This window comes from Camellia sinensis, unplaced genomic scaffold, assembly GCF_055761805.1.
Source record: "Camellia sinensis isolate YWXY unplaced genomic scaffold, ASM5576180v1 Unanchor1, whole genome shotgun sequence".
In the NCBI taxonomy this organism is placed as follows: Eukaryota; Viridiplantae; Streptophyta; class Magnoliopsida; order Ericales; family Theaceae; genus Camellia; species Camellia sinensis.
In genome coordinates this window covers 24,129,048-24,146,143 of record NW_028128987.1, presented here as the reverse complement: position 1 = coordinate 24,146,143, position 17,096 = coordinate 24,129,048, and the positions used below count along the sequence as shown (strand labels likewise).

The 17,096-nt window shown below is 39.1% G+C and overlaps 1 protein-coding gene and 1 long non-coding RNA gene across 2 annotated transcripts; both read right to left on the bottom strand.

Annotated features, from left to right (window-relative positions):
* Positions 1-6,359: 6,359 nt before the first annotated feature.
* LOC145814175 (histidine kinase 1-like) lies at positions 6,360-7,983 on the bottom strand. Its single transcript, XM_082910701.1, has 4 exons — positions 7,906-7,983; positions 7,705-7,747; positions 7,333-7,473; positions 6,360-6,932 (listed from the first exon to the last, which is right to left on the bottom strand). The coding sequence occupies exons 3-4, from the start codon at positions 7,462-7,464 to the stop codon at positions 6,543-6,545; spliced, it is 522 nt and encodes a 173-aa protein (XP_082766827.1). The 5' UTR covers positions 7,465-7,473; positions 7,705-7,747; positions 7,906-7,983; the 3' UTR covers positions 6,360-6,542.
* A 108-nt stretch (positions 7,984-8,091) lies between these two features.
* LOC145814176 (uncharacterized) lies at positions 8,092-9,321 on the bottom strand. The gene is made up of 3 exons (XR_014357512.1): positions 9,265-9,321; positions 9,046-9,135; positions 8,092-8,287 (listed from the first exon to the last, which is right to left on the bottom strand). It is a non-coding gene; the product is annotated as an uncharacterized LOC145814176 (long non-coding RNA).
* Between the last annotated feature and the right edge of the window lie 7,775 nt (positions 9,322-17,096).

The following is a 17,096-nucleotide window of genomic DNA, read 5'->3' as shown; positions in this document are numbered from 1 at the left end:
CTCCATAACATACTTGCTTCTTTGATATTCTTATATGTCATGATTTTGCATGCTATTTTTGGCCCATGAGAAATCTGTTTTTGAGCATGTTGTAAACTGATATAAGGCTTATTTTGAGCTCCTCTTCAACATTGGAGAAGGGCTCAACATTGTTTGGTACCTCCATGTGTCACTTGTAGTTATATCCCTTATTTGGCCCTATTTTTGCATAAATTGGCAGCCCTCTTTTCTTCTGTTTTTGGACCTTGGTCCGAACTGAAAGTGGCCTTATTTTGGCCTATACTTCATGTTTCATTCACATTTTTTTTCTGTTTGGTGATTATTTTGTATACTTCATCTTATAGCACCTTTTGAGCCTTGTTTTGCATCACATTTTTAGCATATATGTATACTGATTTTGAGGCTTCCATATACTGTAAATGTTCATATTTTTGGTCCATATTCAGTGTTGTAGAAGGAAATTTTTCAGTTTGGGTTTTGATTATGCCACTTGCTTCATTACCCCTCTTTTGGCCCCTATTCTTGCATGCCATTTTTACTATACCTATGCTTGTTGTTTGGCCATGTTTATAACTGTGAAAGTGCATCTTTTGGGACTTTCTAGCTTCTGTCTTTGCATTGCATGTCCATATTGTGCATGTTTGGCATAGCTATAGGCCATTTCGGGTGCCTAATGTTGCATTTCGGGACATTTCCTTGCATTTCATGTCATTTCGCTTCATTTCGGGACTGTTTTCCCCCATATTTTAGTGCTGAAATTCCATTAGTATGCTTGCATATCATTTTTGCCACATTTCATCATATTTTGTCATCGCCTCGGTTTGCGTGCCCGTGTGCACGCATTTCGAGGCACTCCATTTTTATCTGCCGGCACCCTATGTGAGTGTGGCTGAGGCTCACTCATGTTGGTATAAGCCCATTTTGTCATTTCCATGTCATTTCATCATATTTTTTCATCGCCTCGGTTTGCGTGCCCGTGTGCACGCATTTCGAGGCACTCCATTTTTATCTGTCGGCATCCTATGTGAGTGTGGCTGAGACTCACTCATGTTGGTATAAGCCCATTTGTCATTTCCATGTCATTTCATCACATCCCGCCATCGCCTCGGTTTGCGTGCCCGTGTGCACGCATTTCGAGACACATATCATCGCCTCGGTTTGCGTGCCCGTGTGCACGCATTTTGAGGCACCTCATTTTCATAGCATTTTACCATCACCTCGGTTTGCGTGCCCGTGTGCACGCATTTTGAGGCACCTCATTTTCATAACTTTTTGCCATTTTCTCAGTTTGCGCGTCCGTATGCACATATTTCGAGGCATGTCATTCCATAGCATTGAGCATGTTAGGATTTTATCTTAGTTGCATTTCATGCATATCATGCATATTGCATCATGTTCGGAATAGGAGTTAGCCCGGGCACGGGAAACGAGGTACATTTCGTACTCCGAGTGACGGAATGTGTCTCGGTTCCCCCAGTCACCGACACTCCGGATTATCCATGATGGAGTTAGGTTTTAGCTGTAGCTTCATGTGCATTCATCCTATATTGAGTTGTGCATTTCGACTCCTCGGCCATCATGCCTCGGTATGCGTGATTGGTGGCACGAGGATCGAGACATGCATATATCTGTGCAAATACATTGCTATGCCCCTTTCCTGCTCTCTGTTGCAGCAAAACGAAGAATCAGCAACTTTTTGGGGCTTGGCATGCATTTCGAGAACAGGTGTAAACAGAGGCTAATTGGGGCATTCCGGTGGATTTCCACGCAAGACAATCCGGACATGCCTCATCCATCAGAAGCAAGGCAGTCCCTGGCTTGCACGCCAGTTTTATTTGCTTTTTTAGTTAATTTGTTAATTAATTAGGATTCTGTAATATTTTGGACTGTAACATTCTTTTATTCGGGATTGTAATATTGGGACTGTATATTTATTCGGATCCTCTGCGTGAGGGCACAACTGTAATAAGTGTGCGTGAGTGTGATGTATGTCTTCCAACCCTACGTCTTTCTCCCTTTTATTTACCAGCTTACAATGGTTAGATTAGGGCATATTTAAATTAGCATACAGTATGACAGCATGTTTGCATTCATTCATCTGTATTACATGCACCGGGCTCGGCACATCATACTAACTGCATTGTACTTTCAATTTCAAAGTTGAATACATGATAGTTGTAACATTTCATATGCCATCTTAGAATAGCCGAGCCTGCTATAATTGCATTTTGCATGTGTTGCATTAGGCATTTCTGTATAGTTAGGATCATACATAATTTCTAATGAATTTCTATTTTGGCTTGGAGTACTCGGTGAGTTTTATGCTTTAGCATCCTTGCATGCGTGTGAGTGCTGCCATGAATAGCATGCTTACCATGAGGCTATGTGCTTATCTGATATAACTGCCTGAATGCCTGTGGGTGAAGGTTGGGTTATCTGAATTGGAGTAAATCATCAAGTGTTTCAAGCCTACCTGCGGGTAGCAAACCATTTTCAAAAACAAGCATGAAATGTTTTGTTCCAATTTAGGCGATCCAGTCTATACTTGTATGCTGTGAGCATCACATAGTAACCTAGGCTAATAACCGGAATAAGAGCTCACAGTGTTTTCAAAAATTGATATCATGGTCAGTAGAGGCCGGTCTATGACCGGGCGAGCGGGGGTGCTCACGAAGTGACCTTCCCCAATCGTACCCAAGTTCCTGAGCCGAGGCAACTTTGGTGATGACGGACACGTGGCCTTTTGGCACCGAGTCAGGGTTTCCTAAATTTCCCAAAATAAAATATTTAGGTGGCGACTCTGTTTCTGGCAAAGCAGTCCATATTTGGCACTACTTTTTTCAAAAATCAGTTTCTCAAAACAATTTGCCGGATTTGGACTCTTTGGTTCAGATTAGGAACCGTGACATTTCAAGAGTCCGAGCTGTAGTGACCCCTAATGAACAGAACGGGAGCTAACCCTCCCGGGGCGTTCGGGGCACGTCTACACTAGAGTATCTTGTGAAATTCATATTTTATTTGTTCCTCAATATTTACTCCCTAGACACATCCCATTTTATTGGTACTTCACTTCAGCACTTTCCCGCTCGTTGCTTGCTTCATATCCTCTCTTTTTGGTGAGTCTAGAAATTGATTTAAAAAGCTGTTTCTTGCCTTGCTAGGCATCTCATTCTTGTGTATGTGCTAGTTGTTCAGTCACAGTGTGATGAGATATGCTTGCTTCTTAGATTGGATGTCTACATTTTTCAGATTCTTCTCTATTGTCATGGTTAACAACTCTGGAGTGCAGTGTAGTGGGTATTATATCTTACTAGAAAAGTGGCCCCGAGAAATGTTTTTTCTTTCGAGCTCAGTAAAGTATTGATGGTCATTTCGCCTGCTAATCATATTACATGTTTTATAAGCATAAGAACTTATTTAAAAATCTTTAATGTTAAATGCTTCTCTGAGTTGGTTTTTGTTTGCATAAATAGCTAGCGAGGCTTTTCTTTTTCTTAAACTATTCATGTTTTAGTGTAATAATAATTTGCAGATCTTTTGATGTAGTGACATCTGGTTAAAACTCTATACAACATACATGTTGCTTAGAATTTGGATCTCTTTGAAATTGTCCAACTTGATTTAAAGTACATTTCCTCCTTTCTAACTTGATGTAACATATTTGTTGCAGATTGGGGTTTTTCTTGATAGGAGGGTTTTTTTCTACATTCTTCCAATTTTCTCATTTGTTTTACTTTACTCCAATCTTCCACATAAGGTACTGCTTATGAAACTTGAAATTCAATTTACTTAAGGTCAACTTTTTTCACAAATTCTACCGTAGTTGTCTGTAGGAACCCATATTTTATGTTCTCATCATGTTCATGAGCATCTGTGTGATTATGACTTGTTTAGCTTGCATGTGTATGTTGTGATTTGTTTCGTTTGAGTTAATGTGATCCATGCCTTGTTTTGAGGCCTTGTGATTTGTCTAAGTGTAGTATGCTTGCCTTGTTCCTTCCTTGATGTGAAACTTAGGTCACGCCTTGCCCGAGTTATACTAGCCGAGATGTTACCTTGCACCCAAGTGATCTCGTCCTGGAGTGGTACGACCTAGGCCGAGGTGTGGCGCATCTAGGCCAAGATGTGGCACAGCTTAGTCAAGTGTTGTCCTTCCTAGCCGAGGTCATTGTCACCCTAGTTGCCGAAGTCCTTGGTTAGCCGATGTCACCCCTTGCTGGAGTGCCATTCCATGTAGCGTGTTAGATACGCCTTGTTATCAGCCGATGTCATTGCCCCGTCAGAGAGCCCATACCGCTTTGCTTGTTGAACACCCTTCCACCATGCTTTGTCTGGTCTGTCAGCCACCTTTTCAGGATGAACCCAACCAGTCGCCGCCACGTGTCTCAGCAGAGGGTTAACCCCAGAACCGGGTATAGAAAACTATCATTTGGTGTCATAACCTTGTCTTGTAGAGAGAGAAGCTCTAGGAGGAAGAAAGAGTTTTAGAGTGAGGAAGTGGATCTTCAAGTTTGATTCCTAGAGATCCGACCGTTAGATCCGCGTTCCAAGGTTAGATTCTTGATCCGCTCATGATGTTCTTTATATTTATGTTATTGCATTGCATGATTGAAAATGATTTGTAAGCCATGCATCGTTTTGAAGCTCGATTTTAGAAAGAGAAAATGGCATTCATGTGTTCTTCAAGAAAAGTCTTGTTTTGATCCGAAAGCTTGCATGAAGAATCATGTTTTTGTGTTTGTTTCCGCAAGGATCCCAAGTACGGGTACCCAGGTCCATGTTTTCAAACTCATAGCACGAAAACCCCAGATTTTGATGGCGGATTATGATCGAACGTTCATATTTTTCATGTTTCCACATTCATGCTCTTCATGTTCATCAACAGAGGGAAACCCAGAGTTTCCCGACCTCTTTTCCTTGCATGTGGCCCTCGGGAACACACCTCGGCGAGGAGGTGTGGAACCTCGGCCTAGACCTGGTTGGTGCCCAGCATGTTTTCCGAAAACATTAGTGTACATAAGAGACTTGTTTGAAAGTACGTTCAATAGGCTTTGCCGTGTGTTTGTAGGACTTGGACTTGTCTCGACCCCGACGTTTGAAGAAACTAAGTGAGTGGTATTTTTAATAAAGCTATGTTACACTTGCTTTCATAAATCTCGTCTTGCCTTGTTTTGAAAAGTATTTGATCTAGCATGAATGACTATCCCTACTTGTATATTAAACACTATCTTGTTTTGATGACATGTCTTGAAAGTCCTTAGCTGCAGGGGACTATAATGCAACTGCACTCTTGTCTTGAAAGTCCTTAGCTGCAGGGGACTATAATGCAACTGCACTCTTGTCTTGAAAGTCCTTAGCTGCAGGGGACTATAATGCAACTGCACTCTTGTCTTGAAAGTCCTTAGCTGCAGGGGACTATAATGCAACTGCACTCTTGTCTTGAAAGTCCTTAGTTGCAGGGGACTATAATGCAACTGGACTCTTGTCTTGATATGTCATCGCACTTGTAATATGTAGATGTAATAACATCCAAGGAACTTGAAAGGCCAGCAACGAACTTGTTTTTCCCTTGCTTGGAAAGTATGCTATGTATTGTTTTGAAAGAAATCTTGGATATCAATCATGCAAAACCTTTATTTCTAATATCATTCACTGAGTATCCAAGCTCACCCTCCCTATATATATGTAGGTGACGAACAAGAAGGCATTGAGGCCTAGACGTGATGCCGATGTGTTTTTGGGTGCATTGCCGACATGTTTTGGATTATCATTTTGTACCGTCTTGAAGATCATGCTTCTCGGCTTGTTTCCATTTGTACTTGTATACGTCGGCTTGAGAAGCCTTTTGGTCAAGATGTGTTTTGTATCTCATTTCCTTACTGTATTTGAGTTGTAAGACTTTATAAGGATGTATGACATTTCATCGGACTTATGCACGGCTCTCTTGGACATATTTAGATTCTGTAAATGTATATAAATATATATTGCTTCCGCACTTGTAGCCCCATATTTTACACTCTGATTGTGTGTGATTCTTGTAAGTCGGCCTTCGGTAATCTCGGATTACTGGCCATCACGACACCAAACTACTAGGGGCGGTTTGGGGGCGTGACATTGTCAGTGCTGCAGGAGCTCCGCTTTGTTATTAGTTTTGTTCCAATGTTTATCAGCAGCAATCGCAGCTAGCAGAATGTACATCTCTTTTCTTTTATTTAATTAATACCTCAATTAATTTATACGAATACAGAGTTATTTTTATCTTCTTGTAGTTGTTTTAAATGATATACTGAAGAGTAGTTTTATATTTGACCAACAGAGGACGATTGAAAGCATTAGTTTTCTGACTTAGAACTTCCCATTTCGGACTTATCAGAATCATCAGAACTGGCTGCATCATACTGAATGGGATCTAATTCGAGACATTCATGCAAATCACCTTCTGCTGTCATAGATTTGAAGGCATTAGTTTTCTTTTGCAGCTCAAGATTTCTCTCCTTTATTGCAGCTTCCAAAATTTGAATCATTTTTGCCTTGTATAGTGGTCAATTAACCATCAATAGATGCCCTTTACTATGAAGCTCCATCTTAATGGTGTTGGAGGTGTCATGGTTTAGTATCCATGCAAACTTTGCTTTCCCGCAGTATTTATCAAGGAAATTTAACTGTTCCTTCCATATATCCGTGTTCAAGTCAAGTAGGCCTATGTCAACAACTATGATGAACACTGAATCCTTCACTTCTTGCTTATTTAATGATTCGGCTTTTGAGCATTCTGTAGGTGAACATTGTGCATTACTTTTGGCTTTAAAGCGTTCCTGAAGAATTTGAGTCAGCTCATTCCATTCAGATGCTTCCCAGGTAAGCACTTCGTTTTTCTGTAACCACTGAGACATTTTCAATCTACCCATTTTACCATTCAGTGCAAGTAGGACCTGCATTCCAATTTTGAACATATCAATCATTGCTGTCAAAATCTTTCACACATGAGTTTGAATAAAAAATTATTTTAGCTGAATTTCATATCAGCTTTTAGGCTCCAGTATGAAGTTTGTCCTACCTATTCATGGCCATGTATTCTACGTAGAGGGAGGAAGGTAAAGAGGGAAAAGCGAAGAGAGTACTACATAAATCTTGTGATCTTTAGATTTCATTGTCTAGATCCAAGAACTGTTTGCAGCAAAAGTATTGCAGAAAACAATTTTGGACTCTGTGTAGTAGATTACATGTTATCAATAATTTCCCTTATTTTCGTTGGCTAGAATCTTTGCACCTCACTAGGAGATCAAGGGTTCTTGGTAAAAAATATTTACAAGTCAGAATGATGTAACTTACCATCAAGCTATGTTCAGTAAATTTTAGTTGACAATGCTTTCCTGCAGTATCTGCTGATGTACCGAGAAGCAAGTATAATCGCATTAGAGTGCCCGGGCCATTCTTCTTTACCAATTTGATTTCTCCACCCATCTTGTTCACCTGTTAGCACCTCACATTGTAAGATAGAATAAGGAGATCCACAAAGAGGTGGTGTGCAAAATACAGAAAATAATAAGTGACATTTTTTAGTTACATTTCAAATAAGATGAATTATGAGTCAACCCAAATGTCACATGTGTCAACCTGATTGAGATTTTGTTTTGCTCTAGTTCTAGTGTTTCGGTTTTCGTGACAAAAAAATTTTATACCAGGGAAAATGCTTTTACTCACCAAGGTTCGCACAATGCATAGGCCAAGGCCAGTGCCACCATGCCTGAAAATGGAAAAAGAGTTCAAGAAATTCATTATAGAGTTTATTATAGCATATAAACAATAATTGTAACAGCACAATAGACTTCACATTTACTCAATAATGGATTCTTATTAATAAATTTAACCAGTGGAGGATGTACAACTTGGAAATCTGCTTACGTGCGAGTTGTTGAGGGATCAGCTTGCTCAAAGCTTTCAAAAACAGACTCCCATTTGCTTGGATCGATTCCTACAATAAGAAAATAAAGGAGAGAGGTCAATCAAGAATTTTTTTTTTTTTTTTTGAAATTGAATGTATTATGTTGTAGGTAGTTAAGAGTCCATTACATAGCTCTGAGGTACATACCACAGCTAGTGTCATCAACTTCAAACCAAAGAATCACTTTGTTATCTTTTTTGCAGGATCTCTTTGCGTGGTTTACATATTGCTTCAAAATTGTTTTATGTGTACTCCATGATTCCTTTGGATTGAGATGAAACTTCCTGCCGTTGCTAGAAGTGTTTGGATTCTCACACCATCCTCGCAGAACAATGTAGCCAGCTGTAAGCCACTTGGAAAATTAAATCCTGCTGGTTTTACCTTTACTTTCTAAAGAAAATTAATTCTCTTGTAAATGAATGAACTTGTGCTTTTTCTTTTTTTTTTTTTTTTGATGCTTTAAATTGTGTTACAATCCTCCTTTAATGAAGTTTGGATGATTCAAAATATTAATCATTGACAAACTAGATTATATTACTTGGAATTTAGCAATGTGTAATGAAGTAATGATCTGAGAGAATCCAACATCAAAACCTTCGGCTTTATGAGTCTTTCATTAGCCTGAATGCCCTAATTATGAACTGTTGATTGGGGTACATTCTTTTAAGCTGTCATCCAGATGTCAAATTATAAAATCAGTTATGCCTCTTACATAGAAATAAAATCATAAAATTTTGATAAAAATGAATTAGGTAGAGGAAACAGAATGGTGATGAGAAGCCTCGTAGAAAATAAGAAGCAAATATATATTAGAAAAACCCATATCAATTCAAAACTTTGTTGGAGATCATTAGAGGAATCTAGTTTTTTTGGCATTGAGATAGACTCATAGGCAGTTAATTGAAAGAGCACTTTTGCTTATGTATTCCTCTTTTCTATTCTTATCTGTATGTTAACTTTGATAAAAAAAATTACTTGGACCTTTTTTTTTCCCTCTTGTCTCTTAGTTTCATTCACTGTTTAAGCTGCATTGCAAATTGATTTATCGAAACACAAAAACATTGAGCTTGCAAATCAGGCAGTGTGACAGTTGCACTTACACGTAGTAAACTTGATAGAATTGCTAATTAGGTTTGCAAAAATTTGAACAACTCTTGCAGAGTCACCTTGAACTAATCTTGGCATATCATCTATAAAAGAAAAAAATGAGCAATAATGTGTGTCAGAACCTCTGAAGTAGAGACTACTAATTATATAATATGATAATTGAACTTAAATTCTTTTCGATTATGATCTTTATGTAATGAAGATTGTCATACCAGATAGGTCTAGAACAGTCTCCACATTGTGGTTAATGCACTGCACAGAGAACTATGGATTGATTAGGTTGTGAACACGTCATGTGATTCTCTTTGGTTCTTGTTGGCATTAGTGCTAGTGATACATGGTATTCTTGCAATCTTTTGTCATTTTCTGTTATCTGTGTTGCTTATCATTAAGGATTACTTCAACTCTTTGAAGTTTTGGATTGTTATATGCATTTCTATTAAATTGGTTTATAAAATAAAATTATTTAAATATGATTTTAGATGTAATTAATAATATATTAATGTCTTCCTTATTTATTTTCTTTGCAGATTGGTTTTTGATGACGTTTGGAAGCATATTTGCAAATCAAGATCAAGTGTTGAATTATTTATTTATTTCCTGAACTGATACTTAGTTGTAGTTGCAAATCAAGATTGAGTGTTGATTTTTTTGTTATACATAATGGATTATTATTAAAGTTGTTTGATGGATACATTTTGATTTATAATATAATGGTTTAGTGAATTTTTGTGTGGAGTGGTGTATAATAGCTAGTGGATTTCTTAGTACAATTAAAAGGCTACTGGGATCTGAGCAGAGATATTTGTGAAATAATAACTTAAATTGAATATAAAATATGGAACAACTTTAGTGACGAATTTTCTCGTCATTTGTACTTCTTATTATGACAAAGTGATTATTCGTCACTAATAAAAAATTTTTGTGACAAAATTTATTGTAGTTTATATATGAAAGCTTTTATTTATTTTGTTGTTTGGTGACTAAAAATTTTGTCACGTGTATATATATTTATGACGAAATATATTTCGTCATCCATGTATGACTTTTGAAGACAAAAAATTTCGTCACCTTTACATCTTATTGTGACAATTATTTCCTCATCAATGATCAACATGCGTGACAAATTTATTCGTCAACTAAAGTTATAAATATGGTACTGAACAATTATTTGGTGACGAAAATGAGAATTTTTTGCGACAAAATTTTTTTTTATTGGTGACAAAAAATTATGACTTTTGAAGACGAAAAATTTCGTCATCTTTACATATTATTGTGACGAAATTATTTCCTCATCAATGATCAACATGCGTGACAAATTTATTCGTCAACTAAAGTCATAAATATGGTACTGAATAACTATTTGGTGACGAAAATGAGAATTTTTGGTGACAAAATGTTGTTTTATTGGTGACAAAAAATTTCGTCACTGAAGTAATTTCATTGGTGACGAAATTATTTTTCGTCACGTTGGTTTTTAGTGACAAACATTCAATGACGAAACCGGTGACGAAAATATTTCCTCACAAATATCTATAGTGACGAAATTAGCTCTTTAGAGACAAAAAAATTTCGTCATTCAAGACCCAACTTGTTGTAGTGTATAAATTGAGATCCACCTTCAGGTCCTCCAACAGAACTCCTAGTATAAGCAGTGTGGGTGTTGATTTTTGACCACACAACCAAATGGGGAACTCAGCTGGAGAGCAACGGCAGAATAGATTAAGCCCGAACAACCTGTCACAGAAAGATAAGAATCCGGCGGTGGTTCGTCCACCTGGGGGTGCTCCAACTATCAAGTTAGTAATCGAATATCTCTCAAAGATAGCAAGCTGTCCTTAACTCACAAGAATTAACTTACTGCTCACAATATGTTACACATACTTGAGACCTACGGAGGTGCCCTGGTTTTATAGCCAGCGCTGACCTAATCCTTATAGAGGCCTAACTTCAATGGACTCAAGCTCAATGCTCATCTTAGACTCTTTGCTAGATAGGGTCCCTAAGAGCTTTATCTTTATCCAAACTGAGATCTCCCATTTTCTAGGACTCTTATCCTTTATCTGCTCATCTCGAATTCCGATATCTCCGCAGATAACCTCGACCTAGCCGAGATCATCTCAGAGTTAGGACTAGGCCACGTGGCACCTCGGTTGACACTCCAACGTCACCTTGACCACGTGCTGTCACTCACAAAATATGTCCATACAACTGCCCCCTATGTTCTATTACCTCGGCAACTTGAGGTGATGGAGCCTACGTTGCTTAGTTATATTTATGTCGATTGAAATTCATCCTTCCCTTCGACCGAGATCATGACTCATTGGTTTCAAATACCCAGGACTCAACTGTCCATTTCTTATCAATGACCAAAAACCAAAAACCCAATTCTTTGAGTGCCTTAACCGAGATCGTTTCTCTAGCTGAGGTTGTTACAAGAATTCTAAGAGTTTTATCTGCGCATGAGCTGTCATGCACGGTTTTCTCAACTGTTTCTTCCATGTGTCACACCCCTACTGGCTCGTACCGTTCACACGTCACTAAGTCACATCAATCTGCCCACTCCACCTGACAGGCATGTAGTCCTAGGCATTCCATTATGGTTTGCCATCCTTTTGAATTTTTGACAAAACTCTTACTCTCTCTCCGTCTCTTCACTTTTGAGAATTCAATTTGCCTTCAAATTTTCTCTTTCTAATGCTTCTCTTCCAAACCTCCATTTTTGTGCTTCCAAGCTCCTACAACTGCTCCAATCATCTCCTTCGACGAGCAATTCATCGTTTGGTTCTGATTATTTACGCCGTTTGACTTCGGTGAGACTCAGTCCGGCATCCTTTCTATCAGTTTCACTCGGTAAGTCCTCAATTTCTTCTTTTTAAGTTTTGCCATATATTCCACTCTATATCTATTGCTGTGGAACTTACATGTGTTTTTGTAGTTGTACTTTGTTTAGTATGAGACACTCTCTGTTCTTGAATCTGTCTTGTTCCTCAAATATTCATCATTGCACTTGCTTGTGATTCGTGCACATTACTTTCACACAATCACACTGCGTTTGTAATTCTTCATGTTCTTAGACTGCCATCCATATGACTAAGCATGCGCTTAGCACATTGTACTAGTCACTTTGAATGTCTGGCATTGCTCTTGCCATATCTGTGTTTCTTTCTACACTTTTGCTTTGTTCAATTCTTGAATTTTGTTTTCCTTTAATGCTTCTTAACTCTAAATCTTGCTCATTTTTTTTCCTTTCTTACTGTATTTCCAGGTTTTTCCCTCAATTCTTGTTTTTGTGTAGACTTAAAATTGGGTTTTTCTTAGAAACCAAATACTTATAAGAACTGAAACAAACTCCCCATAGATATGAAAAAACCCTAGCCCCAGTGCTAATTTAGGTTTTGGCCAAGGTTTTTAAACCTATATCCATCACTCTATTACCCAACCCCTTCTTGCCGAGATAATGGGTATGTTTAGGTCAAGGGTAGACACCCCAAAAAAACTCGAGTACTTTAGGAAAGAGTTTTCTATCCCTACTGATGTCCATATTAGGTTAGCTAGGAATGAGGACTCTATCATGCCAGATGGAGACTTCATGTCCTTCCCCATTGTGTCCTTCATAGAATGCAGACTTCGGCTTCCCTTATACATTCTCTTTAGGGAAATACTTCACTACTATAAACTCAACCCTATGCAGCTAGCCATCAATTCCTATAGGGTTATTAATGGTATAATTGCTCTATCCCGCTAAGAAAATGGTAGGATAACATTAGCTGACATTCAGTATTGTTATATCATGTGTGGCCTAAAGTCTGAAAAAGGCTACATTTACTACCTGAAACCCAGATCCACTACATACAAAATCATAGCCAACCTCCCAGAGTCCAACAAGGGTGAGGGAGATGATTACCTCATTGTCTCGGTCAATTGGGAGTTTGCTCTTGATGATGATCTTCATCTCTTCACTCTACGTCGATCCGTGTTTAAAGAGGGTGATGGTAAGAACTGAGTCATTCTTTTAATCCTATTTCTGTTAGGACTTATCAACTCATATATCTCTTTATGAATGTTTTTTCTTTTCTTCTTGTTCTATTTTACAGCTCGACAAAGGACTTCCGACAAACTTTTTTCCACGGCAAGGACTTGAAAAAGCTGTTGGGCTTGCCTATTGACCAGCGCAAAGCTCCTCTGCTCCTTAATTACATCCTAACATACAAGTTGGCATTGCCCGACGTCCCTTGGAGAAGTCAAACTCCACCGTCTGCCTCAACCCCTCCAGTAACTTCTTCACCAAGAGCTGATCAGGCTTCCTCTTCTGATCCAGTTGAGTTGCCATCAACATCTGCCCCCCAACTCATCCCGATATTACAACGCCAATGCCGATGACATACTTGCCGGTAAAACCCGAAGTCGCATACAACGAGATTCTAAAGAATCAGTATTTAACCCAGCAAACCCTCCAATCGCCCTGCCAACAATTCATTTTGGCACCAAAATCACTATCACTGCAACCACTGAGGAAATGGGCCGTAGCGAAGCCATTGTGGAGGACCTCTTGGCCGACCTGCTAAGAGTGGTGACAGTTCAATCCTCTCCATCAGGGTCCCAGCCCAAGCCAAAACCAAAGAGGGTGAAAAGAGTTAAGGCAAAGGCCCCAGTTACCCAAGTGGACACCAAAGACATCGTGCTGATCTCCAGACTGGCCGAGGTCGAGAAAAATGCTTCTGCTACCAAGAAGAGGCCTGCCAAGGCCGAGCCATCTGATACCGCTCAGTCGAAGAAGCCGAGGTCTAAAGCCACAGCCAGCCCAAATGCTTTCCAGGCCAATGAACCGTGGGCTCCTAACATTGTTATTGGGGACCACCCAATCAAGGCCAACAACAGTGCCATTGACAATATCGAAGTTGGCGTCACTCTTTCTACCGCCGTTCTTCTGCCTACTGATCTAAATCGCATGGCCGAGATCTCTGAATACGAAAATTTTGCTTTGATGATGCAACATTCCATCCTGGTAAGGTCTCAATACTTGAAACTTTTGGCTTTTTACTTCAAGTTCTTATACTACAAAAATTTTACTAACTTGTTCATTCCTTTTCTTCTAGGCGATCCAGCATGCCCATTCCTTTGCGATGAAAGCCAAAGAGATGAAGAAGGAGTTAACAAAGAAAACCTGAGACGTTGCTTGCTTTCTTGCCTCTTTGAACAATGCTGAGGTAAAAATGAAAGTTCTATTGGATCAAGCCAAGGCTGCAAAAAGCGCGCAAGACCAAGCCGAGAAGAGGGCCAAAGCGGTGGAAACTGTGGCCAAGGTTCTCCAAGCCGAGGCCTAGGAGGCTGAAACTAAAACCGCCAAAGCCTAGGCAAAGCTCCGAGAAGCCTTGGCCACTAAGGAGGCCAAAATCAAAGCCGCCGATGAGAAGGCATTCTCAGAAGGGCAAGCTGCTGTCCGTGATGCATACAAGGCCCAAGTTACCCAGGCCTGTAACCGAGGCTTACTCCTCGGTTGTCTGTCCCTGCGGACTCTTCTCTCCGTGATACCAATCAACTCAAATTGCCATTTCCTCCAGCTCCCAAGGATTCCTAAGACGAAGCCAAAGACGAGGACCCGAGGCTAATGATGCTGATGAAGAGAAAACTATTATTGGGGCCAAGTCCCTAACTTTGAATAAGCAAGTCCTAGACTTGATTCATGATAAGGAAGAGGACTTGGTTTCCAAGGGTACTTCTCCCAAACAAACAACTTCTGAAGCCGAGGGCCTTTCAGCCGAGAAAAGCTTACATCAGAAACTTCTGGAAATTGATACTGAGATAGCGGCGGAGAAGGAAACCACATTGCCAACCGAGGCCGACGCAACGCCAACAGCTGAGGTTGAACAATCTGAGACCAATGCCCATGACACCAACACTTAGAAGTTTCTTTTCTTTACTCTGAACTTTTCTTCTTTCAGTTGTACTTTCATTCTGTTTGAACAATTTTAAGTTTTGATTTGGCTGATGTGCCTTCTTTTATACTCGAACAAGTTGTCTTTTTGCCAGGTTATAGTGCCTTTTTGCCTATGAATAAGTTCCATCTTTTGAATGCAAGTCTTATATTTCCTTCTAAGTGTTGAATGCTTCTCTTCATGTTTGTTTACTGTTTTTCTTCAATGCATGCTTCTATACTTAGAATATTTTATGCGTTTCTTCAAAGTACAACTTAATTGTATAATCACCTCAGGGGGGTACCTCAATTATAAACCTTGACTGTTTGTTTTGGCCAACACTTGGAATACCTCGAATAACACTTAAAAACATTTTGAAATATTCTTACAAGTGCTTGTTTCTTTAAACTTTATTCAGTATACTTGCTTCTTCACTTCCACTTACTGTCTTCTATCAAGACTTCATCCTTCCAAGCTTGACAGCCTGGTTAGTCACCTCGGATAAGATGTGCACCAGAAACACTTTTCATAATTACCTCAGCTAACTACAACTCGTAAATTTCTCTAAAATTTCAACAAGTGTTAAACCCATTTTAGCTTATAAATTTTTTTGTAGAATTTCAACAAGTCCCCAACTTTATTTATCATTCCTACTTCTTGCCCCCTAATGTGAACCTAAGTTTCATTTAAGTTCACATTATGCGTTTATAATCTTTCGCCAAAGTCAGATTCAAACCAAGACTAGCCGAGGTGTTCAACCTTGGTTTCTCTGTTAATTCGACGAAAGAACACTGAGCTCCACTCTAAGTTTAATTCTGCCGACATGGCATGCCTAGATTAACTCAACTTAGTTCAACTCTATTATATGCAAATATAATTCAACTCTGGCATATAATAAGTCTAAGCTATTCGTCATGTTTCATTCAGAAACATCGCCAACTTAGTCAACTCTATTATATGCAAGTATAATTCAACTCTGCCATATAATAAGTCTAAGTTATTCGTCATGTTTCATTCAGAAACATCGCCAACCTAGTTTAACTCTATTATATGCAAGTATAATTCAACTCTGCCATATAATAAGTCTAAGTTAATTGTCATGTTTTATTCAGAAATATCGCCAACTTAGTTCGACTCTATTATATGCAAGTATAATTCAACTCTGCCATATAATAAGTCTAAGTTATTTGTCATGCTTCAATCATAAACATCGTTATAGGACTGGTCAGTCCTCTCGCACAAGTTTAAAAATTGTAAAAATCAAACTAGAATTTTATTACTTCGGCTAATAAAATTATGACATAAACAATCTAATGATAAAAAATCTTCAAGTTGCAAGTGTTCCAGGGTCTTGACAACTTTTTATCATCAGTGTCTTCAAGCCGATATGCCCCATTGCTGGCAACCGAGGTGGTTCTATAAGGCCCCTACCAGTTTGGGTCAAGTTTTCCCTCCCTGGGATTTTTTGTTGCTGACAACCTTTCTTAGGACGAGGTCCCCAACTTTAAACTCTCTTGGGTTGACCTTCTTGTTGTAAGCCTTGGCAAGTTGTTGCTGGTATGCACCTAGCTGAATTGCTGCACTCTCACTTTTCTTCTCCAACAGGTCCAGATCTCGGGCCAAGTATGCCTCATTAGTCCCATTCTCTACTCCTTGGGTTCTGATCCCATGAATGCCGACTTCTGGTGGGATAACTACTTTAGTGCATAAGACATGGCAAATGGAGACTCCCCAGTTGATCTTCTCGGTGTAGTCTGATATACTCAAAGTACATTAGGCAACTTTGCCACCTATTTTCCCTTTGCTGCTTCCAGCCTCTTTTTGATCCGATCCAAGATAGTCTTATTGGATGCTTTAGCCTGACCATTGCTCTGAGGGAAACTTGGAGTGGAGTAGTAGTTCTTGATTTTGTACTTTACACAGAAGCTTTTGATTAGCTTATTGTCAAACTGTGTGCCATTGTTTGTTATTATTGCCCTTGGGATCCCAAATCTGGTGATGACGTTCTTCCATATGAAGTTCTTTACATCAATATCTCGAATCTTCACAAGGGGTTCAGCTTTTACCCACTTTGTGAAGTAAACAATTGCTACCAGCAAAAAATTTCTTTGCCCAGTTGCTTGGGG